Raw genomic sequence first — 27608 nt, 5'->3', positions numbered from 1 at the left:
AGGGTCTTTTAAGAGATTCTTGGATAGGTATACGGAGCTTAGAAAAATAGAGGGCTATGGGTAAACCTAGGTAGCTCTAAGGTAAGGACATGTTCCGGGCCTGTATTGTGCTGTAGGTTTTCTATGTTTCCATGTTTCTAACTCAGCAGGTCAGGCAGCATCTGTGGAGGGGACTGAACAGTTGACGTTTCAGGCCCAGATCCTTCATCGGGACTGAAAAAGAAGGGGGCAGAAGCCAGAATAAGAAGTCGAGGGGAGGGTAAAGAGTACAAACGTTGCTTGTTGTTCTCTTGTGCGGACTTAAGTCACTGGGGTCCATGTACACTGCATCCGCCGCACAGCTCTTCCAGAAATAGAATTAAGTTACTCAGAAAGGATCCCCCCTTGATTAATCCTACCTCTCCAAGTAGATTAATGTCGTCGTTCAGAATTTTTCCAATAATTTCCCTCCGTATTTCTCACATAATAAAATACCTGATCCAATTTTCCTCGGCTTCGGAGCTGCCGCGGCGCACGCTGGGAATTGTAGTCAACCCTCGCGTCGCCCGATTGTTGCGAAGCGCATTCGAATACTACAAAAAGTCCCAGAAGGCGCAGCGGCGCGGGTCGGCCGGCGTCGCCGTCCCCATGGCAACGGGTTGGCCGGCAACGCGTGAGAAGCCGGAAGGAGGCGGACATGGGGGCCAACGAGGCGAAGGGCGATGTTTAGGATGCCTCTGGCGGACTGAAGGAGCGGACGGGTGAGGCCGGCGGAGCTTCGGGCTGATCCGAGGGTGTTGGGTGCTGGTGCGGGCAAGGGAGGGGGGAGGATAAGCCTGCCATCCCCGTTACCCCCGGGGCAGGGGGCCGGTGACCGGGAATATTGGTCAAACTTGGAGCAATTTGCAATTCAGTGACCGAACAACAGGGTTTAAGTAAAAAAATGTAAAATACAAGCCTGGAATAGCTGATTAACCGAAAGTGTTGAGTTTTGAAGGCTGTCAGATAGATGCCAAGTCAAATCCTCTTCCTTCATATTTGTTGGGACAGGATATGATGCCGAAGAAAAATCAAATTCCTTGAGGCAGAGGGTGGTGAATCTGTGGAATTCACTGCCACAGACTACTGTGGAGGCCAAATAATTGGGTATATTTAAACTGGAGTTCAGGAGAATGAGGGGAATCTCATTGAAACCTATTGAATATTGAAAGGCCGAGATAGAGTGGATGTGGAGAGGATGTTTCCTATAGTGGGGGAGTCTAGGACCAGAGGACCCAGATAGAGTGGATGTGGAGAGGATGTTTCCTGTAGTGGGGGAGTCTAGGACCAGAGGACACAGATAGAGTGGACGTGGAGAGGATGTTTCCTGTAGTGGGGGAGTCTAGGACCAGAGGACACAGATAGAGTGGATGTGGAGAGGATGTTTCCTATAGTGGGGGAGTCTAGGACCAGAGGGCACAGATAGAGTGGATGTAGAGAGGATGTTTCCTGCAGTGGGGGAGTCTAGGACCAGAGGACACAGATAAAGTGGATGTGGAGAGGATGTTTCCTATGGTGGGGGAGTCTAGGAACAGAGGACACAGATAGAGTGGATGTGGAGAGGATGTTTCCTGTAGTGGGGGAGTCTAGGACCAGAGGACACAGATAGAGTGGATGTGAAGAGGATGTTTCCCCTGGTGGGGGAGTCTAGGACCAGAGGACACAGATAGAGTGGATGTGGAGAGGATGTTTCCTATCGTGGGGGAGTCTAGGACCAGAGGACACAGATAGAGTGGATGTGGAGAGAATGTTTCCTGTAGTGGGGGAGTCTAGGACCAGAGGACACAGATAGAGTGGATGTGGATAGGATGTTTCCTATAGTGGGGGAGTCTGGGACCAGAGGACACAGATAGAGTGGATGTGGAGAGGATGTTTCCTATAGTGGAGGGGGAGTCTAGGACCAGAGGACACAGATAGAGTGGATGTGGAGAGAATGTTTCCTGTAGTGGGGGAGTCTAGGACCAGAGGACACAGATAGAGTGGATGTGGAGAGGATGTTTCCTATAGTGGGGGAGTCTAGGACCAGAGGGCACAGATAGAGTGGATGTGGAGAGGATGTTTCCTATAGTGGGGGAGTCTAGGACCAGAGGACACAGATAGAGTGGATGTGGTGAGGATGTTTCCTGTAGTGGGGGAGTCTAGGACCAGAGGACAGAGCCTCAGAATACAGGGATGTGGCTCTAAAGTTCAAAGTAACTTTATTATTTAAGTACATACACGTCACCACATCCAACCCTGAGATTCATTTTCCTGCAGGCATACTCAGCAAATCTATAGAATAGTAACTGTAAACAGGATCAGTGAAAGATCAACCAGAGTGCAGAAGACAACAAACTGTGCAAATGCAAATATAAATAAATAGCAATAAATAATGAGAACATGAGATAAAGAGTCCTTAAAGTGAGGCCATTGGTTGTGGGAACACCTCAATGGATGGGCAAGTGAGTGTAGTTATCACCTTTTGTTCAAGAGCCTGATGGTTGAGGGGTAGTAACTGTCCCTGAACCTGGTGGTGTGAGTTCTGAGGTTCCTGTACCTTCTACCTGATGGCAGCAGCGAGAAGAGAGCATGGCCTGGGTGGTGGGGATCTCTGCCGATGGATGCTGCTTTCCTACGACAGCGTTTCATGTAGATGTGTTGAATGGTTGGGAGGGCTTTACCCGTGATGTACTGGGCTGAATCCACTACCTTTTGTCGGATTTTCCATTCAAAGAACGGAGATGAGGAGGAATTTGATGAGCCAGGTCATCGAAGGTTATGGGGGCAAAGGCAGGAGACTGGGGTGGGGAGGGAAAATAACTCAGCCCTGGTGGAATGGCTAGCCGGCCGGTGGCATAGTGGTATCTGCACCGGACTTCGAGGTGAGGGGTCCTGGGTTCGAATCTGGCCGGCTCCTTGCGTGTTGGGTTGAGCGTCGAGCTAGCAACTCGGCCTTGTAAACGCTAAAGAAACGGTAAGATGCTGTCCCGTGCACCGGAAAGCACGGAAAGGAAGACAATAAGATGATGGAATGGCAGAGCAGACTCAATGGGCTGAATGGCCTAATTCTGCTCCTATGTCTTGAGGTCTTATGGTCTAAAATCTATAATTCAAAGACATGATGTACATTTAATAATTTAAAGCCATAATTATTAACCAAAATCAATGGTTAAAATCATAAACCAAGTATTAATTTTCAGGCTACAAACTCCATTCAATGTTACAGTCAGACTCCACTTGGAGTACTGTGCTCAGTTCTGGTCACCTCACTACAGGAAGGATGTGGAAACCATAGAAAGGGTGCAGAGGAGATTTACAAGAATGTTGCCTGGATTGGGGAGCATGCCTTATGAGAATAGGTTGAGTGAACTCGGCCTTTTCTCCTTGGAGCGACGGAGGATGAGAGGTGACCTGATAGAGGTGTACAAGATGATGAGAGGCATTGATCGTGTGGATAGTCGGAGGCTTTTTCCCAGGGCTGAAATGGCTAGCATGAGAGGGCACAGTTTTAAGGTGCTTGGAAGCAGGTACAGAGGAGATGTTAGGGGTAAGTTTTTCACACAGAGAGTGGTGAGTGTGTGGAATGAGCTGCCGGCAACGGTGGTGGAGGCAGATACAATAGTGTCTTTTAAGAGACTCTTAGATAGGTACATGGAGCTTAGGAAAATAGAGGGCTATGCAGTGGGGAAATTCTAGGCAGTCTCTACAGTAGGTGACATGGTCGGCAGAACATTGTGGGCCGAAGGGCCTGTAATGAGCTGTAGATTTTCTATGTTCTATGTTTCAAGGCAGTAAATGGAAATACTGCACTGGAAACTCTTTAACTTGTGATTATTGACAGAAATCGGGGTTTAAGTTATCCACACAATCTGTACTTTAAAGATGCAGTCTACATTCAGTGACTCAGGTCAGCCGGGAGAGAATCTTGGCCCGAAACGTCGACTCTTCATCCCCATCCACAGATGCTGCCCGACCTGCTGAGAACCTCCAGCATTTTGTGCCTATCGCCCTCGACTTCCCCCAGCACTGGCAGCACACGTTGGTCTAAATCCGCAATTTTAACCTGTCGCCCAGTGCTAATGTTGAAATTTACAGGGAAGAGCTATCTAGATACCAAGCGCCCCACACACACAAGGCTGGGGGGAACTCAGCAAATCAGGCGGCATCTACAGAAATGAATAAACAGTCGACATTTCGGGCCGAGACCCTTCTTCGGGACTGGAAAGGAAGGGGGAAGATGCCAGAATGAAGCAAAATAGAAGGAGGGGAAGGAGGCTAGCTGGAAGGTGATAGGTGAATCTGGTGCGGCCTCCTCTACATCAGTGAAACCCGACGCAGATTGGGGTACTGCTTCGTCGAGCACCTCCGCTCCGTCCGCCACAACAGACAGGATCTCCCGGTAGCCACCCACTTCAACTCTGCTTCCCACTCCCATTCAGATATGTCCATACATGGCCTCCTCTACTGCCATGATGAGGCTAAGCTCAGGTTGGAGGAGCAACACCTCATATACTGTCCAGGTAGTCTCCAGCCCCTTGGTATGAACATAGAATTCTCCAGCTTCCGGTAATTCCCTCCCCTATCCCAATGTCACTCTGCCCCCTCCCCCAGCTGCCTATCACCTTCCTCATGGTTCCACCTCCTTCTACTACCCATTGTGTTTTCCCCTATTCCTTCTTCACCTTTCCTGCCTATCCCCTCCCCGCTTCCTCTCCCCCACCCCTTTATCTTTCCCCTTACTGGTTTTTCACCTGGAACCTACCAGCCTTCTCCTTCCCACCCTCCCCCCACCTTCTTTATAGAGCCTCTGCCCCTTCCCCCTACAGTCCTGACGAAGGGTTCCGGCCCGAAACGTCGACCGATCATTTCCACGGATGCTGCCCGACCTGCTGAGTTCCTCCAGCGTGTTGTGAGTGTTTCTTCGACTCCAGCATCAGCAGATTATTTTGTGTTTACGATAGGTGAAGCCAGGTAGGCTGGAAAGGTCAAGGGCCGGAGAAGAAAGAATCTGAGAGAGGAGGAGAGTGGACCATAGGAGGAAGGGACCCAGATAGGCAGGTGAGAAGAGGTAAAAGGTCAGCGTGGGGAGTAGAGGAAGAGGGAAAAGGAGGAATGTTTTTCACCAGAAGGAGAAGTTAATAGTCATGCCATCAGGCTGCAGGCTACCCAGACGGAATACGAGATGTTGCTCCTCCACGCTGAGGGTGGCCTGATTGTGGCACAAGAGGAGGATGTGGACCGACACGCTGGAACGGGAATGGGAATTAAAATGTTTGGGCACCAAAGCGTGGGGGAGTTCGACGGCGGGTTCTGCCAACGTGGAGGCGGCCGCATTGGGAGCACCAGACGCAACAGACGGCCCCAGCGGAAATCTCCCCCCCCCCCACCAGTTCGGCAGAAGGACAAGTGAGTTGTTGGCGGAAGCCTCCCCCAGGCCGGCGTCCTCCGCTCTGAATTCCTAATCACAAGAGTTTTCTGCCGGAAATCCTGAGCAAAGTGCTGGAGGAACTCTGCAGGTCAGGCAGCCTCTGTGGAAGGATATAAACAGTCTGTGTTTCCAGCCCAGGACTGGCCTAATTACTCTCAGCCAGTTCTACAGGGCAGGCCGAACTATTTACTTATTTACTGAGATACAGCAGGAAAAAGGCCCTTCCAGTGCCCCCCCCACCCCCAATTTAACTCTAGCCTAATCACGAGACAATTTACACTGACCAATTAACCTACCAACTGGTACGTCCGAGGGTGACCTGCAGGCTTGCGGAGGGAAGGGACGCTTTGCACCTCCTTTGTTGGAGATGTGTCTCTCCCCCCACCCCGCCACCCAATAGAGAGAGAGATAGTCACGATCTTTCTTCAATAGTACAAATTTCGAAGTAAATTCATCACCAAAGTTCTTCTCTTAGTAAATTCATCGCCAGAGGTTTTATATGCCGCCCTGCCCTACCTTGAGCAGGCAGGAAAAAAACGAAATACAATAGAATTTTGCAAAAGATGAAGACCAACGGACAATCAAAGATACAAAGTATATTATCAAAGAATGTATAAATGATACGACCTTGAGATTTGTCTGCTCACAGTCAGCCACAAAGCAAGGAACCCGAAAGAACCCGATTAAACAAAGAAAGACCAACCCCCAACGTGAGAGAGAAAGAAAAAAAACCACAAATCACGCAAACAACGGAAGCGAGCAACGGTATTCCGAACTCCTGAGTCCTTAGATCCGAATCCCCGGAGTAGGCCCGGAGCCTCAGCCTCAGTTCATCGTATTAGCGGGGCAAGTGGGCGGGAAGCTCGCGCAAAGCACAGCAGTTGGTGGGGAGGAGGGGGACAGCCTCAGAGCTTCATCGCGAAATCAGCCCGATGCTCGCCTCCGGTCTATCTGGCCGGCGTTTAGATTGGATCAACGTGCAAGACGAAGGCAGACGGTGCAAGTAAAAAAAATAATCATGCAGAACGCGAGTCGTAAGGAGCCCTTGAAAAGTGAGTTGGCAGGTCGCAGGATCAGTTCAGAGTCGTGGTGAGTGAGGTTACCTGCCTCGGTTCAGGAGTCTGGTGGTCGTAGGGTGACAACTGTTGATGACCCTGGTGGTGTGGGACCCGAGGCTCCTGTCCCTCGGGGCTCCCGACCTGTTTGATGCCATGGACCAAAGTGTCCATGGACCACAGGTTGGGAACCCCTGCTGTATCTCCTTCCTTATGGTGGTAGCGAGAAGAGACATAGCCTGGATTGGGGGGGGGGTTGTCTTTGACGATGGGTGCTGCTTTCTTGTGTCTGCACTCCTAATAAATGTCCTTAGTCATTGGGGGGGGGCTTGAGAGGAAGGGGACCTGAGAGTTATATTCCTTTCCACAGAGAGAGGTTGATCGATGCCAGAGCAGGTGGGGGAATCGGATTAAATCAGTGGATCCAAGAGGTACTTAGACGAGAACCACCAACCTGGCCGCCATCAGGGACCTATATGCAGAAGGGCACTGAGAGAGGGCCAGTAACATCCCGGAGAATCCCACCCACTCTGCTCACGGACTGTTTGCCCCACTCCCGTCAGGGAAGAGGCCACGTAGCCCCCACACCAGGACCACCATCATTATCATCAGGGGCCGTGCCCAGTTTGAGCTTTGACTGGCATGGCCCACACACTCCTGTTTCGGGTCAAGTGGATATTCATTTCCAGTTCTCTGGCTGCTGTCTCCATCATCATTTGACTTTGTCTTCCTCTTGCTTTCTTCCCTTCAATCTTTCCCATAATTACCGTGCATTCTAACTCCTCTTTCCTAATCACATGTCCGATGAAGTCACGTTGCCTTTTCATGATCTCATACATTATTTCTCTTTTTGTGTTTGCTCTGTTCATGACATCCTCGTTAGATATTCGTTCCGTCCATGATATTCTTTGCATCCTCCTCAAAAACCACATCCCTGCTGCTTCAATTCGTTTCCTCATGTTAGTAGATATTCTGAGCCATATAACATAACTGGATCAAAATAACATTTCAGTACTCTGAGGCAGGTTGCCATGCCTAGTTTAGTATTGGTCAGTATACTCTTCATTCTCATAAAGGTGTCTTTTGCCATCCCTATTCTTCTTTTGATGTCCAAGTTGCACCTGCCATCTGATGTCACCCAGCTTCCTAAGTTGCAAAAGTTCTGTACTTGTTACCAGGACCACCAGACTCGAAAGCAGTTCCTTTCCCCAAGCAGTGAGGCTGATCAACACCACCACCCACTGACCCACCCCTCCACACCCCCCAACCACCACTACTTTATCATTTCCTGTCAGAGTCACCTTGTGTACAGATACTCCTGTGCCTAGTGTCACTTAATGGACAGACAATCAATCTGTGTCTATAAACTATCTTATGTATTTATATTTATTGTGTTTTTATTATTGTATTCTTTATTTTATTGTTTTTTTCTGCGCTGCTTCGGACCTGGAGCAACAATTATTTCGATCTCCTTGACGCTTCTGTACTGGAAATGATTTTAAACAGTCTTGAGCCTTGAACAGACAGTGGGAGCTGCCTGAATCTCCCTCCACCTTGGCTAACCCCAGGCCACAGACTGGAATAGAAAAGGCATTGATGGAAAGGGTCCACGTACAGGCAGACAGGATTAGAATAATCAGGCTTAAAATGGTCAGTATATACATGGTGGCCAAGTGGTTAGGGCGTTGGGCTCGCGATCTGAAGGTCGTGGGTTCGAGTCTCGGCCGAGGCAGCGTGTTGTATCTTTGAGCAAGGCACTTAACCACACACTGCTCCAGTCCACCCAGCTGAAAATAGGTACCGGCAAATGCTGGGGGTTAACCTCGTGATAGACTGGCGTCCCATTCCAGGGGGAGTCTCGTACCCTCAGTCGCTTTATGCCACAGAAACCTGATAGGACACAAGGCTCAGGACAGACTTTAATCTTTAACGTACATGGTGGACAAAAAGGCCCACTTCATTGTCACTGAGTGGAATGCTGTGTCGGACTGATTTTGTGGCGTCCTTTATCATTACAGGTTTTCTGACAACAGACTTCTTTTGCTGTGAGCTCAGACACCGGCACATCGCTCCGAGGCGGATCGGCAGAGCTGGACTGTCCCGTCACCCGTGAGTGCTCGAGACCGGACAGCTTCGGGGTTTGCCAACTCCCGTCGACTTATCGAAGGTGGAACGCCCGGGGGTGGGGTTCACCGTGGCGCTATCACTGCGCACCAGCAGAATTCCTGCCGCCCTCTGTGGGGAGTCTGTACGTTCTCCCCGTGGCCGCGCGGGTTTCCTCTGGGCGCTACGGTTTCCTCCCACAGTCCAAAGACATACTGGTTGATGGGTTCATTGGTCACACGGGTGTAACTGGTCAGTGTTAGATTAGATTCTGAGGACACGCAGTCCTCTTTTATTGTCATTTAGTAATGCATGCGTTAAGAAATGATACAATATTCCTCTGGTGTGATATCACAGAAACACAGGACAGACCAAGACTGAAAAACTGACAAAAACCACATAATTATAACATATAGTTACAACAGTGCAAGCAATACCGTAACTTGATGAAGAACAGGCCATGGGCACAGTAAAAAAGTTCAAAGTCTCTCGAAAGTCCCACATCTCACGCAGACGGTAGAAGGAAGAAAACTCTCCCTGCCATGCCTGACCACAGTCCGATTCTGAGTCGTCCGAAAACTTCGAGCACCGATCAGCCCTCCGACACCGAGCACCATCTCTGCCGAGCGCTTCGACCCCAGCCCCGGCCGCCAGCAGCAGGCAAAGCCGAGGATCTGGGGCCTTCCCTCCGGAGATTCTCGATCGCACAGTAGCAGCAGCAGCGAACCGGGCATTTCAGAAGTTTCTCCAGATGTTCCTTCGTGCTTCTCACGTCCGTCTCCATCAAATCCGGATTGTGCACGGCCCCCATTTAACAATTATGATATCATTTCACCGGAGAGGCTGCGCGCGCTACGCTACGTCGCTGCCATCTTCTCCTCCCGCCTGTTGGGCTGAAAGAGCCAGTTACTATCCTGTTTCTTTTAAAAAAAACCTCAGCTCCCGTAAAGATTATCAAACGTACATCACAACATCGAAAAATACCGTGAAATGCACCGTTTGGGCCAACAGCCAGCGCAGTCTGGGGACGCGCTGGGGGCAGCCCGCAAGTGTCGCCAGGCTTCTGGCGCCAACGTGGCACACCCGCGACTCACTTACCCTAACCGGTACGTCTTCGGACCGCGGGAGGAAACCGGAGCACCCGGAGGAAACCTGCGCGGTCACGGGGAGAGAACGCGCAAATTCCTTACGGGCAGTGGCGGGAATCGAACCCCCAGTCCCTGATTGATGACACTGTAAAATATTACACTCACCGCTGGGAGAGAAGCTCATACACGATGGGGCTCAAAATAAATGCCCAAAACAGATTCATTTCAAGTTGGGACCAATATATAAAAGTATGTTTTATCTATGTATGACACTATAATCAGACTTTCTACTGATGTATAGCTATCTAACATCAGTAAATGTCTGTCCCCTTCCAAAGAGATCCTACCACCAAACATATTTTTACTTCCCCCCCTCGTTTTCTGCAGGGATCGCTCCCTCCGTGATTCCATTTGTCCTCCTCACTGATCCCCCCTCCCGGCACTTACCCCTGCTACACCCACCCATACGCCTCCATTCGGGATCCCAGACAGTCCTCCCAGGTGAGGCAGCGCTTCACCTTGTGAACCTGCTGGGGGAGGGGGTCGTCCGTTGTGTCCGGTGCCCCCCGCTGCATTGGTGAGACCCCTCGTAAACTGGGGGGGACCGCTCCGTCGAGCGCCTCTCCTTCACCGGCCAAACGCGGAGCATTTTAATTCCCGTTCCGACGTGTCGGGCCACGGCCTCCTCTCGTGCCAAGATGAGGCCCCCCCTCAGGGTGGAGGAGCAACATCTTATATTCCGTCTGGGTAGCCTCCAATCGGATGGCATGAACATCGATTTCTCTGCGTATCGGGCGGAGAGATATGCATACTTCACAACCACCGACATTGAGTTGGGGCGTGACCTGATGACGTAATGATGCCAAGTTTTTTTTTAACCACACCTTACGTTTTGTGTGGGCACGTGGCCAAGTGGTTAAGGCATTGGACTAGCGACCTGAAGGTCGTGAGTTCGAGCCCCAGCCGAGGCAGCGTGTTGTGTCCTTGAGCAAGGCACTTAACCACACATTGCTCTGCGACGACACCGGTGCCAAGCTGTATGGGTCCTAATGCCCTTCCCTTGGACAACATCGGTGGCGTGGAGAGGGGAGACTTGCAGCATGGGCCTGTGCCCTGGAGAGTGAAGACTTTCCAGGCGCAGATCCATGGTCTCGCAAGACGAACGGATGCCTTTACCTTTACGTTCTGTGTTGAACCCCAGTGTCTGGTGCTAATTGTTACGCTACCCTGCCAACCAAATGCCGGCTGGTGGCGCAGTGGCATCAGTGCCGGACTTCGGAGCGAAGGCTCCCGAGTTCGAATCCAGCCGGCTCCCTGGCACGCTTTCCATCCGTGCTGGGTTGAGCATCGAGCTGGCAACTCGGCCTCGTAGGAATAAGAAAGCCGCCATGACGGCGTCCCGGTGACTCCACTCGGAGTTAAGGGCTTTCTTCTTCTTCTTCTTCTTCTTCTTCTTCTTCTTCTATGCCAACCAAGGAAGGTTCGAGGCCACTGGCCTTCAGTGTCAGAGAGCTGTTCAGCAGTAGTCGGCAGTGCAGGGTGAATATCAACCCACCCTCAGGGTGCAGGGACGGGTGCCTCCTCTGTGGAGGGTGACGCACAAGGCACGGGAACGGAATTAGGGGCTCCGCCCGCTGAGTCTGCTATCATGGCTGATCAAGGGGCCTTGCGAGGGTTATGTGCCCCTGATTAAACCAATAACCCCCTTCACCAGAAACTGCCGCCCCTCTAGATCGTTCCTCAGACAAGGGCCGTTCTGTCGTTGACGTGGAAAAGAGTCGAGATGTACCAAATTCTAGCTGAAATCCCGATTTTGAACTGCAGACATTGTAGGACTGGACTCACTTGATCAATGCGATCCCATAAGACCATTAAAAAATCGGAGCAGAATTAGGCCATTCAGCCCATCGAGTCTGTTCCACCATTCCATCAGGGCTGATTTATTTCCCCCCTCAACCCCATTCTCCTGCCTTCTCCCCATAACCTTTGACGAATGTTCTCTCTAAGGCTACTGGCGTGCAAGGGATTAGAAACTGCGCACGGGAGGTCGTCGCCCTCTACCTCGCTGGCATGTTCAGTATATTCCACGATCGCACGCAATACGTTTCCTGTTCTTGGACCGCGCAAGCCGTTCAGTTCCTGGCCTGGCCAAGAGCGGGCGCGTTAGTACAGGATGCCCAGGCGCTGAGCGCCACGGCGGCCACACGGGCAGTGGGTCGTCTGTCCACAGTGCTCCCCTCTGCCCTGGTGTCACAGGAACCCGGCACGACACCAGCAGGATGTGGGGCGGGTGGTGGTCAGACCCAGGCTGCCGCGCCGAAGGAGGGAGCGGGTCTTTTGAGGAGGGAGCGCCGTGCTGAGGGATGGGCGGCGAGGAGGAGGGTAGTGATGAGGGAGCGCGGCCTTGTGAGAGGGGGCACTGCACAGTGGGAGGGGGTAGTGAGGAGAGTGCCCTATACTGAGGGATCTGTGCCTTTCCCAATAAGCAGAGGCCCCGGGAACCCTCTGGTGCAGCAGTTCCAAAGCCCCAGGGCCACCCTGACCCCTCAAACCGAAAGATTATCTAGCCGCTAGCAGTTTGTCTCCCGGGATCTTACTTTGCAAAGCAGCGAAGGGATTTACTCAGGGGTGGGGCACGCCAGCTGCTTCTGGGCCGTGACTAATCCCCCCTCCCCGCTCCTTCCCCCCCCCAGGAGGCGATGGCGTGCCCGCTGGCGGTGTCCCAGCAGATTGTCCACGTCCGCAAGGACGACCACAGCTTCTCGCTGGACGAGGCGGCCCTGGAGAGCGTCCTGCTGCGCGAGTCGGTCCGCGACCTGAACGTGATGGTGCTGTCCGTGGCCGGGGCCTTTCGCAAGGGCAAGTCCTTCCTGCTGGACTTCATGCTCCGGTACTTGTACAAGCAGGTACTGCCGGTCTCAACGCGGGGCGCTCCCGGTGAAAGGGACCCCGTTTAAAGACGGGGGGGTAAGGTGGGGGGGACGAGAAAGAGACAGAGTGAAGTCCCGACACATCCCAGGATTTATTCTCAGTGGCTGGGCGACAGGAGGGGTGTGGGGGCCAAATTTACACTCAGTAGCCATTGTACACCTCGTTAATACAAATACCTAATCAGCCAATCACGTGGCAGCAACTCAATGCATAAAAGCACACCGTCACGGTCAAGAGGTTCAGTTGCTCTTCAGACCAAACATTAGAATGGTGGGGGGGGGGGGAGAAATGTGATCTAACTGACTTGACCATGGATTGATTGTTGGTGCCAGATGGGGTGGTTTGAGTATGTCAGAAGTCGCTGATCTCCTGGGATTTTCATGCACGACAGTCTCTAGAGTTTACAGAGATTGGCAGCGATGAAGGTCCTCCATCTCTGGCAGTGTTCGGGGCTTCCTTCATCGTCTCAGTAGCCTCCTCGCGGTTTTCACTACCATAAGTCACGCAAGTCCCGGGTGGAGACTCAGGAATACCGTCGCACTCAGACGTAGAAGGATTCTTCTTTGCTGTTTCTGTAACAATTTTGTTTGACCAGTCGGGGTTGTTAACCCTGAGCTGAACCCCTGAACCTGGAGGACCGGTGGGACCACTCTCAGCCTGACCTCTACCCTTTGACCTGTCTGGCATGGGTGACCCTACCAAGAGCCAAAGCATAAAGCCCTGACTCCAGCCAACATAGCTCTCCGGGTCGTTGAGGCTCATGAGCCTCCAAACCCTGCGACAAGGTTGTGGCCCTCTTGGAGACCGACCTAAAACCATATAACAATTACAGCACGGAAACAGGCCATCTCGGCCCTTCTAGTCCGTGCCGAACTCTTACTCTCACCTCGTCCCACCGACCTGCACTCAGCCCATAACCCTCCATTCCTTTCCTGTCCATATATCTATCCAATTTAACTTTAAACGACAACATCGAACCTGCCTCAACCACTTCTGCTGGAAGCTCATTCCACACAGCTACCATTCTCTGAGTAAAGAAGTTCCCCCTCATGTTACCCCTGAACTTTTGCCCTTTAACTCTCAACTCCTGTCCTCTTGTTTGAATCTTCCCCACTCTCAATGGAAAAAGCCTTTTCACGTCAACTCTATCAATCCCCCTCATAATTTTAAACACCTCTATCAAGTCCCCCTCAACCTTCTACACTCCAAAGAATAAAGGCCCAACTTGTTCAACCTTTCTCTGTAACTTAGGAGATGAAACCCAGGCAACATTCTAGTAAATCTCCTCCGTACTTTCTCAATTTTATTGACATCTTTCCTATAATTCAGTGACCAGAACTCTACACAATATCGACTGTTTGTTCCCCTCCAGAGATGCTTTTGGGCTCCTCCGGCACCTTGAGTTGTTGGGTTAAGGAGAAGGTTCTCGGCCCAAGATATCGACCATTTTCTCCCCCTCCATAGATCCTGACTGGCTGATTTCCTCCAGCGTTTTGTTAGAGCCTGGTTTCAGCTGGTTTGCCGCGGGAGCCCCGTGTGTAAGGTCCACGTGGTGGTCTGGGGGCGCCGCTCTGCCTGGTAACAATTCCCTCAGTTTCTCCCCACAGAAGATGGGCTCCACTTCAAACTGGCTGGGCAGGGACAACAAGCCGCTGACGGGCTTCTCGTGGAGGGGCGGCTCGGACCCTGACACCAACGGTGTACAGATGTGGACAGAGGTGTTCGTCGTGAAGCAGCCCAGCGGAAAGGAGGTACCCGCTCATGAGTGCCTCGTTTTAAAAGCCCCCTCTGGCGTTTCCTGCTGTGGCATTGCGAAGCGCGCGGGTCACAGAGTCACACCGTTCGCCCCAACTTGTCCGGGTTCACCAAGGCGTCCCGCAGAGCTCCTCATGATTGGCAGTGTCTGACCCATCTCTCTCCGAATCTTCACTGTCGGTGTACCGGGGGGGGGGGCTGGGGGAGAGGCAGGGTGGGGGGTAGAGAGAGAGAGAGGGAGAAGTGGGGATTGGGGAAGAGAGAGGTAGGGAGGGGGAGAGAGATGTGGAGGGGAGGGAGAGGTGGGCATTGGGGAAGAGAGAGACAGGGAGGGGGAGGGAGAGACGTGGAGGGGGAGGGAGAGGCAGGGAGTGGGGAAGAGAGAGAAAGTGTGGCAGGGAGGTGGGAAGAGACAGGGGAGAGGGTGAGAATAGTCACATTTTCTCCCTCATTCACTAAGTCCCACTCCCCCCGTGTCGAGGAAGGTCAAGAGTGGCATACCAAACGTGATTTCAGTGCACTGTCACACCGTGGGAGGGGCAGTCACACTGTGAGAGCGGCAGTACTGAGGGAGGGGTGGTACTGAGGGAGGGGTGGTACTGTAGGAGGGGTGGTACTGAGGGAGGGGTGGTACTGAGGGAGGGGTGGTTCTGAGGGAGGGGTGGTTCTGAGGGAGGGGTGGTACTGTGGGAGGGATGGTACTGAGGGAGGAGTGGTTCTGAGGGAGGGGTGGTACTGTGGGAGGGATGGTACTGAGGGAGGGGTGGTACTGTGGAAGGGGTGGTACTGAGGGAGGGGCGGTACTGTGGAAGGGGTGGTACTGAGGGAGGGGTGGTACTGTAGGAGGGGTGGTACTGAGGGAGGGGTGGTTCTGAGGGAGGGGCGGTACTGTGGGAGGGGCGGTACTGTGGAAGGGGCGGTACTGTGGAAGGGGTGGTACTGAGGGAGGGGCGGTACTGTGGGAGGGGTGGTACTGTGGAAGGGGTGGTACTGAGGGAGGGGCGGTACTGTGGAAGGGGTGGTTCTGAGGGAGGGGTGGTACTGAGGGAGGGGCGGTACTGAGGGAGGGGCGGAACTGAGGGAGGGGCGGTACTGTGGGAGGGGTGGTACTGAGGGAAGGGTGGTACTGAGGGATGGGTGGTACTGTGGAAAGGGTGGTACTGAGGGAGGGGTGGTTCTGAGGGAGGGGCGGTACTGTGGGAGGGGTGATACTGAGGGAGGGGTGGTACTGTGGGAGGGGTGATACTGAGGGAGGGATGGTACTGTGGGAGAGGTGGTACTGAGGAAGGGGTGGCTCAGAGGGTGAGTCACACTCTGGGAGGGGCAGTACAGAGGTCCGTCTGAACATCATTTTCAGCCTGGGGCGTCTGAACGAGTTGCTTGGTTTCAAGCAGCTGCCTGCCGTCGTGGAGCTGGCAGAGGAGGCCAATTGGAGGGTGCGCCTCGCCAACATCGAGTAAATGATGCCGCTATGGAGTTCCCCGGCAAGAAGCTGTACTCTCTCTGTATGGCCTGGCTGGCCGATCAGGCTCATGCTCACCCGAGAAGCAGCTGCCGATAACCTGATGCAGAAACTCGGAAAGGCCTGGGGCCCAGGGCGTCATGCTCCCAAAAGTGCCAGCCACGTCCAGCGGGCCCCCCAGCTACCTCCACAGGATGACCACCCCGCCCTGCGTCAATGTTCTGCACGACGTGTGTGGGAAGGGCACCATCGCCCGGTCTGCTGTCCGGTGACGCCGCGGCCAACGTCCGCTTCAACATGGCCAGGGCGCCCCAGGTGACAAAAACACTCTGCAAAGTGATGTTATGATGGTGCTGGACAGGCTATGCCGAGACCAGGATATAGCGCGCCGGGAAGGAAGAGCGAGGGGTGGAGGTGGTTGTGTGCGTCGATGGGAAGCCGCCGGTCACACAAGGCGCATTCCTACGCCACGTGTCGTCGGTGGTTCACAGTCCTGTGCCCGGTGACGGTGTTGCCGTCTGGCCCTCTGCTCTCCCCCCTCTTTCTCCTGCCTCGCTTCCCCTCCCCTCGCCGTCTCTTGTTCTTTGCCTCAAGTTGCAACCTGGCACTTGGCAAGCAATCTGTTTCCCGGAAAGGGTTCACCTCTCCAGGGAGAAAATGAGCCCAGCTTCTGCTGTTTAATGAAGATGGACGCGAATGTTTTCTTCAAAATAAAAGGGTTGGTACCGAGGGAGGGTGACACCGTGGGAGGGGTGGTACTGAGGGAGGGTCACACTGAGGGAGGGTGGGAGGGGTGATACTGAGGGAGGGTCACTCTGTGGGAGGGGTGGTTTGAGGGAGGGGTGGTACTGAGAGGGGGTCACAATGCCAAAGGTACGTTCGCGCCCGGCTGTCCTCGGAGAGGGATAAAGTGGACACGGTGATTCAGTGGGGGATTTCCAGGAACGGTGCCCCCCCCCCCCCCAGGACTGTCTCGTAAATACCTGATGTTTGTATTTTTCTGCGAATAAACTTTTGTCAAACAAAAAGGGGAAGTGCTCGAGCTGCTCCCACATCCCAAGGACATACGGTTAGGGTTAGGGTTGGCTACATTGGCGCCGGTTGTGGGCTGCGACTACGTCACGTTGATGTAAAAAATTAGTTTCACTGTACATTTCGATGCTTTGATGTACTCAGGACAAATAAAAACTAGTCTTTTGTCCTAAGGTGGGGGGTGGGTTTGCCCCTAGTTTTTAAGGGAGCCCATCAGCAAATGACCTTCTGCTGCCACTGACCTATGCCCTTTCACCCCCCCCCCAGATCGCTGTGTTGCTATTGGACACTCAGGGAGCCTTTGACAGCCAATCCACGGTGAAGGACTGTGCTACCATCTTCGCCCTCAGTACCATGACGAGCTCGGTCCAGGTATCATAGACACGAAATGTCCTGCTGGAAACCTTCAGCAACACGCACAAAGTGCTGGAGGTCAGGCAGCGTCGGTGGTGGGACATCAACAGTTGACGTCTTGGCCCCAAAGTCGGGGGGTGGCTTTGGGGTTATTATGTTTTTCTGTCATTCATTCTTTGGGGTGTCTTTTCTGTGAAGAGTAAGAATTTCAGGTTGTATACTGTATTAAAGGCATCCGTTAGTCTTGCGAGACCATGGATCTGCGCCTGGAAAGTCTTCACTCTCCAGGGCGCAGGCCTGGGCAAGGTTGTATGGAAAACCGGCAGTTGCCCATGCTGCAAGTCTCCCCTCTCCACGAGATCAATGTTGTCCAAGGGAAGGGCATCAGGACCCATACAGCTTGGCACCGGTGTCGTCGCAGAGCAATGTGTGGTTAAGTGCCTTGCTCAAGGACACAGCATGCTGCCTCAGCCAAGGCTCGAACTCACGACCTTCAGGTCGCTAGTCGAATGCCTTAACCACTTGGCCACGCATATACTGCACACATTCTCTGATATTAAGTGGGACCCTTCATCGCCGAAGGAAGTTGGACAGAGGCCAGACCAAGAAAGTGGGGAGAGGAGGCAGGTGAGACCGGGAGAGGGGGAAGATGGATGGATAGGACAGGAGGGAGTATGGTGTGAGAGGCCAGAAGGTGATAGACAGAAGAGATAAAGGGCTGAAGAAGAAGGAATTAAGCAGGAGAGGAAAGTGGGACCTGCTGAAGGCCTCCCATTTCAATTCCACTCCCGTTCCCATTCTGACATGTTTGTGCGTGGAATCTTCCACAGTCACAATGAGCACACACCCAGGTTGGAGGAGCAACACCTCACATTCTGCCTGGGTAGCCTCCAACCCGAAGGCGTGAACACCGATTTCTCCAACTTCCAGTCATGTCTACCCCTCTTCTTCCCCTTCTCTGTCTTCCCACTTCCTATTCTGCTTCCCCCCATCACTCCTTCTCCTCTCCTCACCTGCCCCGTCGCCTCCCTCTGCTTCCTCTCCCATGGCCCACCCTTCTCTCCATTCAGATTGCTTCTTCTTCCGCCCATCCCCTCCCAGTTTGCACGCATCATCACCCCTCTGCCCCACCCACCTTCCCCCCTCACCTCGCCAGCTTCTACACCTCCCCCTCTCCCATTCCGGCCCCTTCCTTCCCAGTCCCGACGAAGGGGCTCGGCCTGAAACATCGGCTGTTTATTCCCCTCCACAGATGCTGCCCGACCTGCCAAGTTCCCCCAGCGTTTTGCTCTGGCCAGCTGTAAGACCCTAAGAAATAGGAGCAGAATTAGACTACTCGTCCAATCGAGTCTGCTCCACCATTCCACCGTGGCTGATTTATTATGCCCCTCAACCCCGTTCTCCTGCCTTCAGCCCATAACCTTTGGTGCTCTTTCTAATCAAGAACCTATCAGCCTCGCTTTAAGTATACCCACAGACTCGGCCTCCACAGACTCGGCCTCCACAGCCGCCTGTGGCAATGAATTCCACAGGTTCACCACCCTCCGGCTAAAGATATTCCTCCTCATCTCTGTCCCTCTATTCTTAGCTGTGCCCTCTGGTCCTAGACTCCCCCACTACAGGAAACATCCTCTCCACGTCCACTCTATCTGTGTCCTCTGGTCCTAGACTCCCCCACTATAGGAGACATCCTCTCCACATCCACTCTATCTGTGTCCTCTGGTCCTAGACTCCCCCACTATAGGAAACATCCTCTCCACATCCACTCTATCTGTGTCCTCTGGTCCTAGACTCCCCCACAACAGGAAACATCCTCTCCACGTCCACTCTATCTGTGTCCTCTGGTCCTAGACTCCCACACTACAGGAAACATCCTCTCCACGTCCACTCTATCTGTGTCCTCTGGTCCTAGACTCCCCCACTATAGGAGACATCCTCTCCACATCCACTCTATCTGTGTCCTCTGGTCCTAGACTCCCCCACTATAGGAAACATCCTCTCCACATCCACTCTATCTGTGTCCTCTGGTCCTAGACTCCCCCACAACAGGAAACATCCTCTCCACGTCCACTCTATCTGTGTCCTCTGGTCCTAGACTCCCACACTACAGGAAACATCCTCTCCACGTCCACTCTATCTGTGTCCTCTGGTCCCAGACTCCCCCACTACAGGAAACATCCTCTCCACGTCCACTCTATCTGTGTCCTCTGGTCCCAGACTCCCCCACTATAGGAAACATCCTCTCCACATCCACTCTATCTGTGCCCTTTGGTCCTAGACTCCCCCACTATAGGAAACATCCTCTCCACATCCACTCTATCTGTGTCCTCTGGTCCTAGACTCCCCCACTATAGGAGACATCCTCTCCACATCCACTCTATCTGTGTCCTCTGGTCCTAGACTCCCCCACTATAGGAAACATCCTCTCCACATCCACTCTATCTGTGTCCTCTGGTCCTAGACTCCCCCACTATAGGAAACATCCTCTCCACATCCACTCTGACTAGGCCTTTAAATATTCAAATGGTTTCAATGAGACTTCACACCCCCCCACCCTCGATTCTCCTAAACAGCGAATACAGAGCCAGAGCCATCAGACAGGCCTCATATATTAACCCTTTCAGGGCAGGGGACGAATGGAGAGAGTAATACCGGGGCACGTGCACAGTGAAGGATAGGCCAAACAGTCGTCCAACGGCCTCCCTGTGTTTTCAGCCTTGATGCAGAAACGTTTTTGCTTTTATTACAGGTGTACAATTTAACCAGCAATATCCAGGAGGACGATTTACAGCACCTTCAGGTGGGTCGACACGCCTCACTGATAGTCTAGAGGCAGGTTCAGGTCCCGGTCGCCCTGACGAAGGGTCTCGGCCCAGACAGCCACGGACTTCAGGATGGTGCAGACGAACCATCCCCCCGCCCCGCGAATACGTGGCTCCTCCGCAGAGAGAGCACAGTGCACCAAGTTCACGTCCCAGATTGCCTCAACTTGTCCCTTAATACCACCTCCCTGAACGAGAGGGCACAGCAGCGCCTCCACTTCCGAGGGAGGTTGAGGAAAGCGAGGCTCCCTCTGTCCCAAACCCCATCTTAACCGCATTTTACCGGAGCACCATGGAGAGCGTCCTGACAAGCTGCATCTCCATCTGGTCTGGGAGCAGCCGAGCATCGGACCGGAAGTCCCTACAAAGGACTGTGAGAATGGCCGAGGGGATCATAGGGGTCTCCCTACCGTCCATCGGGGACATTTATCAGGAGCGCTGCATACGCAGGGCCCTTAGTATTATCAAGGATCACACCCGTCCATCCAGCATCCTCTTTGACTTTCTATCATCAGGCGGGAGACTCCGATGCATAAAGACAAGAACGGCCAGGATGGGAAACAGTTTCTTCCCTCAGGCCATTAGGCTTCTGAACTCCCTGCCGCATCGCATACAAAGTTAATCTCTTCTGCACCTGACAGTATTTAATTTATGCACTTTACTTCGTTTATTTATTCATTTGCAGATTTTATCCTTATTTTCTCCTAAGTTATGTGACACATACAAAATCTTAGAGGAACTCAGCAGCACCTATGGAAAAAAGTACAGTTGACGTTTCAGGCCAAAACCCTTCGTTACTGTTATATTCCTAAGTTGCTGTGTGTTTGCCTACTACTGTGCTTTACACCCTGATCCGGAGAAACGTTGCCTTGGTTGGCAGTATACATATATACAGTTAAATGACAATAAACTTGACTCTGAGTCCGTCCGAAAACTTCGAGCCTCCGACACATCCTCTGCCGAGCACTTCGACCCCGCCCCGGCCGCCGAGCAACAAGCAAAGCCGAGGACTCGGGGCCTTCCCCTCCGGAGATTCCGGTTACCACACAGTAGCAGCGGCAGCGAAGCAGGCATTTCAGAAGTTTCTCCAGATATTCCTCTGTGCTCTCATGTCTGTCTCCATCAAATCAGGATTGTGCACGGCACCCTACTTGACAGATAACAGACATCACCACCGGAGTGGCTGCTGCGAGCCGCGTCGCGCCGCCATCTTCTCCTCCTCATTTTCCCTCTCAACCCCCATTCTCTTGCCTTCTCCCTATAACCTTTGACACCCTGACTAATCAAGGACCTATCAACCCAATGACTTGGCCTCCACAGCCGTCCCTGGCAATGAATTCCACAGATTCACCACCCTCTGGCTAAAGAAATTCCTCCTCATCTCTTTCTAAAGGGACGTCCTTGTGCTCTGAGGCCATGCCAGGCTTACAGGAAACGTCCTCTCCACATCCACTCTATCTAGGCCTCCTAATACTCGATAGGTTTCAATGAGATCTCCCCCCTCTCTCTTCCAAACTTCAGTGGGTACAGGCCCAGAGCCGTCAAACGCTCCTTGTACGTTAACCCTTTCATTCCCCGGATCATTCTAGTGAGCCTCCTCTAGGCCCTCTCCAGTGGCGGCTAATCTTGTCTCAGAGCAGAGCCCCAAAGCGGCTGACAGTAGTCCAAAGAGGGAGCAGGGTAGCGCGGTGGTTAGCACGCCAGTGTACGGTACAGGCATCCTGGGTTCAATTCCCGGCACCTCCTGAAAGGAGCTTGGGTGAATTTGTTGAGATCCAGCATGGAGTAGATCATTCCAGCCCCTCGAGCCGCGCCGCCCAGCAGCCCCCGATTTAATCCTAGCCCAATCACCCATCATCCTACTAACCGGTACGTCTTTGTACCGTGGCAGGGGGACCGGAGTACCGGGGGAAACCCGGGGAGAACGTACGAACTCTTCACAGGCGGCGGCGGGATTCGAACCCGGGTCGCCTGCACTGTAAACCAACGTGCTAACCGCTATGCTACCGTGCCGCCATGTTCTCCCTGGGCCCTCCAGTTTCCTCCCACAGCCCAAAGAGTGTGGTAACTGGAATCTCCGGAGGAGAAGGCCCCGAAATCCTTGGCTCTGCGTGTTTCAGCAGCCGGGGAGAGGTCGAAGGTGCTCGGGAGGCTGTATTGGAGGGGCTGGTCAGAAACTCGAAGTTTTCGGACGGATGGACTCAGTGTCGGCTATGGTCGGCTGCTTCCAAGGCATCGGCAAGTTGACGGTGCCTGGAGGTTTATGGCAGGGAGTTTCTCCCTTTTGCCGCCTGCTATCGGGGACTCGGGAGTCGATCGACTCGGGACTTTGAGACTTTATTTACCGTGCCCATGGTTTGTTCTTCATCAAATTACGGTATTGCTTTGCACTGCTGTAACTATTTGTTATAATTATGTGGTTCTGTCTGTGTTAGTCTTTGGTTTGTCCTGTTTTTCTGTGATTTCTCTCCGGAGAAACATTGTATCATTTCTTAATGCATGTACGCATTTCTCAATGACAGTAAAAGAGGACTGAGTGTTCTCATGCTCTAAAAAGAATCTCTGGTTGGAAGGTTAATCGGTCCTTGTGAACTGTTTTGTGGTTACGCCGGGATTAAATTGGGAGATTGCTGGGCGGCCCGGCTTGAAGGATCACAGGGGCCTGTTCCTCAATAAATAAATAAATGTGACCCGAAAATTGCCGTACTGCAGCTGCCCACCACAACCCAAAGCAAGGGGTGACGGCAGTGGGCTTGTAAGAATGGCCGAGCCAGTTGACACCTTCCGCCCGTTCTCTCTCCCGCACCCTAATTCCTTGTCCTTTTCTGTCGCAGCTCTTCACGGAATACGGGCGGCTCGCAATGGATGAAACGTCAATTAAACCCTTCCAGGTAGGGCGATCGCCACCTCGGGGACAGCACACAGAAAGATGGGCTGAGTGGCCTCAGCATTTGCCCCCCCCCCCATGCTTGCTCCTAATCACAAGATCACAAGACAAAGGAGTAGAAGTAGGCCATTCGGCCCGTCGAGTCTGCTCCGCAGCTCCACCATGAGCTGGACTATTCTCCCACCTAGTTCCAATTTCCAGCTTTTTCCCCATATCCCTTGATACCCTGACTAATTAGATGCCTATCAATCTCCTCCTTAAACACCCTCAATGATCGGGCCTCCACAGCTGTATGTGGCAACGAATTCCACAAATCCACGACCCTCTGGCTAAAAAAATTTCCCCTCATCTCTGTTTCAAATGGGTACCCTCTAATTCTAAGACTGTGTCCTCTCGTCCTGGCCTCACCCACCAAGGGAAACTGCCTTTCCACGTCTACTCTGTCCAACCCTGCTCTCGAGAAGGAAGAAAGACTAGGGCTTTATTCCCTGGGGCGCAGGACAATGAGGGGAGATCATATAGAGATTTACATACTTATGAGGGATGTAGACAGGGTAGGTATGGGGAATGATTGGGTAAGTTCACACCAAGCTTGGCTCTGTAGGGCTTTGTAGATGGGGTGCGGTACAGGAGGGGTTGAGGTGGAACTCCAGAATTGGGGAGCAATTTACATCACTCCCTTTTAACTCTCTGCTCCGTTCCAACGCTGGCCTGTGGCACCCTGTCGCCCGACACAGGCCGGCATCGAACCAGGGTCGCCGGAGCTGTGGGTAACTCTGACACCGTAGCATCCACCGTGGCCCCCCTGGGTCTGTCCACGAGAGATTGCAGCCAGGGTCCTGAGAGGGAGGGAGAGGGATGGGAGGGAGAAGGAGAGGCGTAGAGAGAGGGAGGGAGAAGGGGAGGGAGGGATGGGAGGGAGAAGGAGAGGGAGAGGGGGAGGGAGCAAAGAGGAGGGAAAGAGGGAGATGGAGAGGGGAGGGAGAGAGGAAGAGAGAGGGAGGGAGGGGAGGGTGACGGGAGAGGGAGAGAGCAAGAGGAAGAGGGGGAGAGTGGGAGAGAGGAGGGAGAGGGGGAAGGGGGAGAGATGGGAGGCTAACAGGGGGAGAGGGAGAGGCAGAGAGAGAGAAAGAGAGAAAGAAAACAGCCAAAGCCTCTTTAATGTGCTGCACTCTCCATCCCCCAGACTCTGGTGTTCCTAGTGCGGGACTGGAGCTTTCCCTATGAGTATCCCTACGGGCTGGAAGGAGGGACTAGCTTCCTGGAGAGGCGTCTGCAGGTAAGGGTTCCATCTGACCTGGCTCCTGCTCTCCCTCTTCCTCTTCCCTCCCCTTCTTCCCTCTTCCTTCTTCCCTCTTCCTCTTCCCTCTTCCTCTTCCCTCCCCCTCTCCCCTCCCCCTCCCCCTCTTCCCTTCCCCTCTTCCTTCTTCCTCTTTCTTCTTCCCTCTTCCCTCCCCCTCTCCCCTCCCCCTCACCCTCTCCCCTCTCCCCCTCTTCCCTCCCCCTCTCCCCTCCCTTCCCTCTCCCTTCCCTCCCCCTCTCCCCTCCCCTCTTCCCTCCTCCTCTTCCCTCCCCTCTTCCCTCCTCCTCTTCCCTCCCCTCCCCCTCTCCCCTCTTCCCTCCCCCTCCCCCCTCTCTCCCTCTCCCCTCCCTCCTTCCCATTTCACCCCTCCTTCCCCCTCCCCTTTTCCTCTCTCTCCCTCTCTGACCTTCCCCTGTCACCCTCCCCCTCTCTCCCTCTGCCACTATCCCACCTCCCTCATTCTCTCTCCCCCTTCCCCTGTCACCCTCCCCTCTCCTTCACCTCCTCACCCCCTCTCCTTCTCTCACCCTCGCCCGCAGGTGAAGCCTCACCAGCACGAGGAGCTGCAGCTGGTGCGGAAACACATCCGCTCGTGCTTCCAGAAGATCCAGTGCTTCGTTATGCCCCACCCGGGGCTGAAGGTAGCCACCAGCCCCAACTTCGACGGCAAGCTGAAAGGTAGGCAGCCGCCGGGAAGGGAGAGCAAGCCCACCCCCCCTCTCACACCTCCCTCCTTGCAACGAAAACTTGCCTTCCGCTGCACAGTCCATTAACCTTCGTACAGTAAACGTCAGCTAACATAAAATGCACGTAAGGTCATCTGTTTAGAACGGAGATGAGGAGGCAACTATACACAATAGACAATAGACAATAGGTGCAGGAGTGGGCCATTCGGCCCTTCGAGCCAGCACCACCATTCACTGTGATCATGGCTGATCATCCACAATCAGTATCCAGTTCCTGCCTTATCCCCATAACCTTTGATTCCGCTATCTTTAAGAGCTCTATCCATCTCTTTCTTGAAAGCATCCAGAGACTTGGCCTCCACAGCCTTCTGGGGCAGAGCATTCCACAGAACCACAACCCTCTGGGTGAAAAAGTTTTTCCTCAACTCTGTTCTAAAGGGCCTACCCCTTATTCTTAAACTGTGGCCTCTGGTTCTGGACTCACCCATCAGCAGGAACATGCTTCCTGCCTCCAGCGTGTCTAATCCCTTAATAATCTTATATGTTTCAATAAGATCCCCTCTCGGCCTTCTAAATTCCAGTGTATACAAGCCCAGTCGCTCCAATCTTTCAACATATGACAGTCCCGCCATCCCGGGAATTAACCTTGTGAGCCTACGCTGCACTCCCTCAATAGCTAGAATGTCCTTCCTCAAATTTGGAGACCAAAACTGCACACAGTACTCCAGGTGTGGTCTCACCAGGGCCCTGTACAGCTGCAGAAGGACCTCTTTGCTCCTATACTCAATTCTTTAGGGAGAGGGCAGTTAGTAGCTGAAGCTTTATAAGGCCACTTTTGGACTATTGTGAACTGTTTTTGAGGCGGCTTATCTAAGAAACGATGTGCTGCCATTGGAGACGGTCTAGAGGAGGTTCTCGAGAATGATCCCGGGAAGGAAAGGGTTAACATATGAGGAGCGTTCGACGTCGCTGGAGCTCAGAAGAATGAGATGAGACCTCATTGAAACCTGCTGACTATTGAAAGGGCTTGATGGAGTGGAGGTGGAGAGGATGTTCCCTGTGTCGGGAGAGTCCAAGACCAGAGGACGCGGCCTCAGAATAGAGGGGCGTCCTTTTAGAACGGAGATGAGGAGGAACTTTGTCAGCCAGACAGTGGCAAATCTGTGGAATTCGTTGGCACAGGAGGCTGTGGAGATCAAGTCATCGGGTACATTTCAAGCAGAGGTTGATAGGTACATAATTAGTAAGGATGCCAACAGTCGCAGGGAGAAAGCAGGAGATTGGGGTTCGGGGGATAGTATATAAGCCAATATTGAATGATGGAGCAGACTCGATGGGCTGAATGGCCTAATTTTGTTCCTCTCTTATGTTTTATAATTACTTCAATTAACATAAAATGCATATAATTCCATACATGCACACTTACCCAGTGTTTACACATGGTGAAAGTTAGCCCTTTGCAACACATTACATTACAAATATAAATACATAAACTTCAAAATTGCATAAACTACTTTTTTTAGCACAGTACATTACAAACATAACAATTCAAAGATTAGATTAGATTATGAGGACACGCAGTCCTCTTTTATTGTCATTTAGTAATGCATGCATTAAGAAATGATACAATGTTTTTCCAGAATGATATCACAGAAACACATGACAAACTGACTGAAATACTGACAAAAACCACATAATTATAACATATAGTTACAACAGTGCAAAGCAATACGGTAATTTGATAAGAACAGACCACGGGCACTGTAAAAGTCTCAAAGTCTCTTGAAAGTCCCATCATCTCACGCAGACGGTGAACCTCCAGCGCCGCAAACTTGCCGATGCAGCATCCCGGAAGCATCCAACCACAGTCCGACTCCGAGTCCGTCCGAAAACTCCGAGCCTCCGACCAGCTCTCCGACACCAAGCACCATCTCTGCCGAGCGCTTTGACCCCAGCCTCGGCAACAGGCAGTAGGCAAAGCCGAGGATTTGGGGCCTTCCCCTCCGGAGATTCTCGATCGCACAGTAGCAGCGGCAGCGAAGCAGGCATTTCAGAAGTTACTCCAGATGCTCCTCCGTGCTTCTCATGGCTGTCCCCATCAAATCAGGATTGTGCACGGCCCCTAGTTACACATACGATATCATTCGGAACAGCCGCGCGCGCTGCATCGGGCTGCCATCTTCTCCTCCCTCCTCCAGGTACATTTATTGTCAAAGTATGTATGCAGTCCCAGCTACGGGTAAATAGCCCCACTGCCTCGTGGGCAGCCTCGGGAGAGACAAAGGCGACGGGAGTAAAACCCAGACAGCAAATCCGGAGTGGAGCCCCTGAGGCAGCCGGACGTCACCGGACATCCTTCCGGCAGCTCCTGTAGCCGAGCTGGTGACGGACGTATTGCTTCATAAGCTTTCCTTTGGACTCCACCGGTGAGGCCGAGAGAGGGATCTCGATGACTGGGCATCTCAGGATCTCCACACCTTCCACCCAGGCTTGTAATGATGACAATCACCACCCATTGTCCTTCGAGACAGACAGATACCAACCATGTATTCAGTAGACAACCCGAGATTTGTCTTCCTGCAGACAGCCACGAAACAAAGAAACAACATGGAACCCATTCAAATGAAAAGATCAAACCGTCCCCCTCTCCCTCTCCATACATTCAAAGTGCATTTATGATCAAAGTATGGATGCAGTATACATCT

The 27608-nt window shown here is 52.8% G+C and overlaps 1 protein-coding gene across 3 annotated transcripts; it reads left to right on the top strand.

The window, feature by feature from the left end:
* Positions 1–655: 655 nt before the first annotated feature.
* LOC140189026 (atlastin-3-like) lies at positions 656–27113 on the top strand. 3 transcript variants are annotated; one of them, XM_072245699.1, is made up of 10 exons: positions 656–740; positions 8499–8589; positions 12368–12577; positions 14210–14353; positions 17119–17223; positions 19955–20005; positions 22862–22918; positions 24101–24193; positions 24757–24895; positions 26711–27113. In XM_072245699.1, exons 3-10 carry the CDS (start codon positions 12371–12373, stop codon positions 26875–26877), a joined length of 963 nt encoding a protein of 320 aa, XP_072101800.1. In that variant the 5' UTR covers positions 656–740; positions 8499–8589; positions 12368–12370; the 3' UTR covers positions 26878–27113. The 3 variants fall into 3 exon arrangements, with proteins under 3 accessions (XP_072101800.1, XP_072101801.1, XP_072101799.1); XM_072245700.1 differs by having other exon boundaries at positions 12365–12561; positions 14197–14353; XM_072245698.1 differs by having other exon boundaries at positions 12365–12577.
* Positions 27114–27608: the final 495 nt, after the last annotated feature.

This window comes from Mobula birostris, chromosome 28 (genome assembly GCF_030028105.1).
Source record: "Mobula birostris isolate sMobBir1 chromosome 28, sMobBir1.hap1, whole genome shotgun sequence".
In the NCBI taxonomy this organism is placed as follows: Eukaryota; Metazoa; Chordata; class Chondrichthyes; order Myliobatiformes; family Myliobatidae; genus Mobula; species Mobula birostris.
This window is presented reverse-complemented; position numbering and strand designations above follow the sequence as displayed.

Bases quoted from the DNA above. Each gene is read 5' to 3' on its own strand.
- LOC140189026 (XM_072245699.1), top strand. From the start codon at position 12,371: ATGGCGTGCCCGCTGGCGGTGTCCCAGCAGATTGTCCACGTCCGCAAG. The intron at 12,578-14,209 runs GTACTGCCGGTC...TTCTCCCCACAG, and splicing joins TCCGGTACTTGTACAAGCAG to AAGATGGGCTCCACTTCAAA. The intron at 17,224-19,954 runs GTATCATAGACA...CTTTTATTACAG, and splicing joins CCATGACGAGCTCGGTCCAG to GTGTACAATTTAACCAGCAA.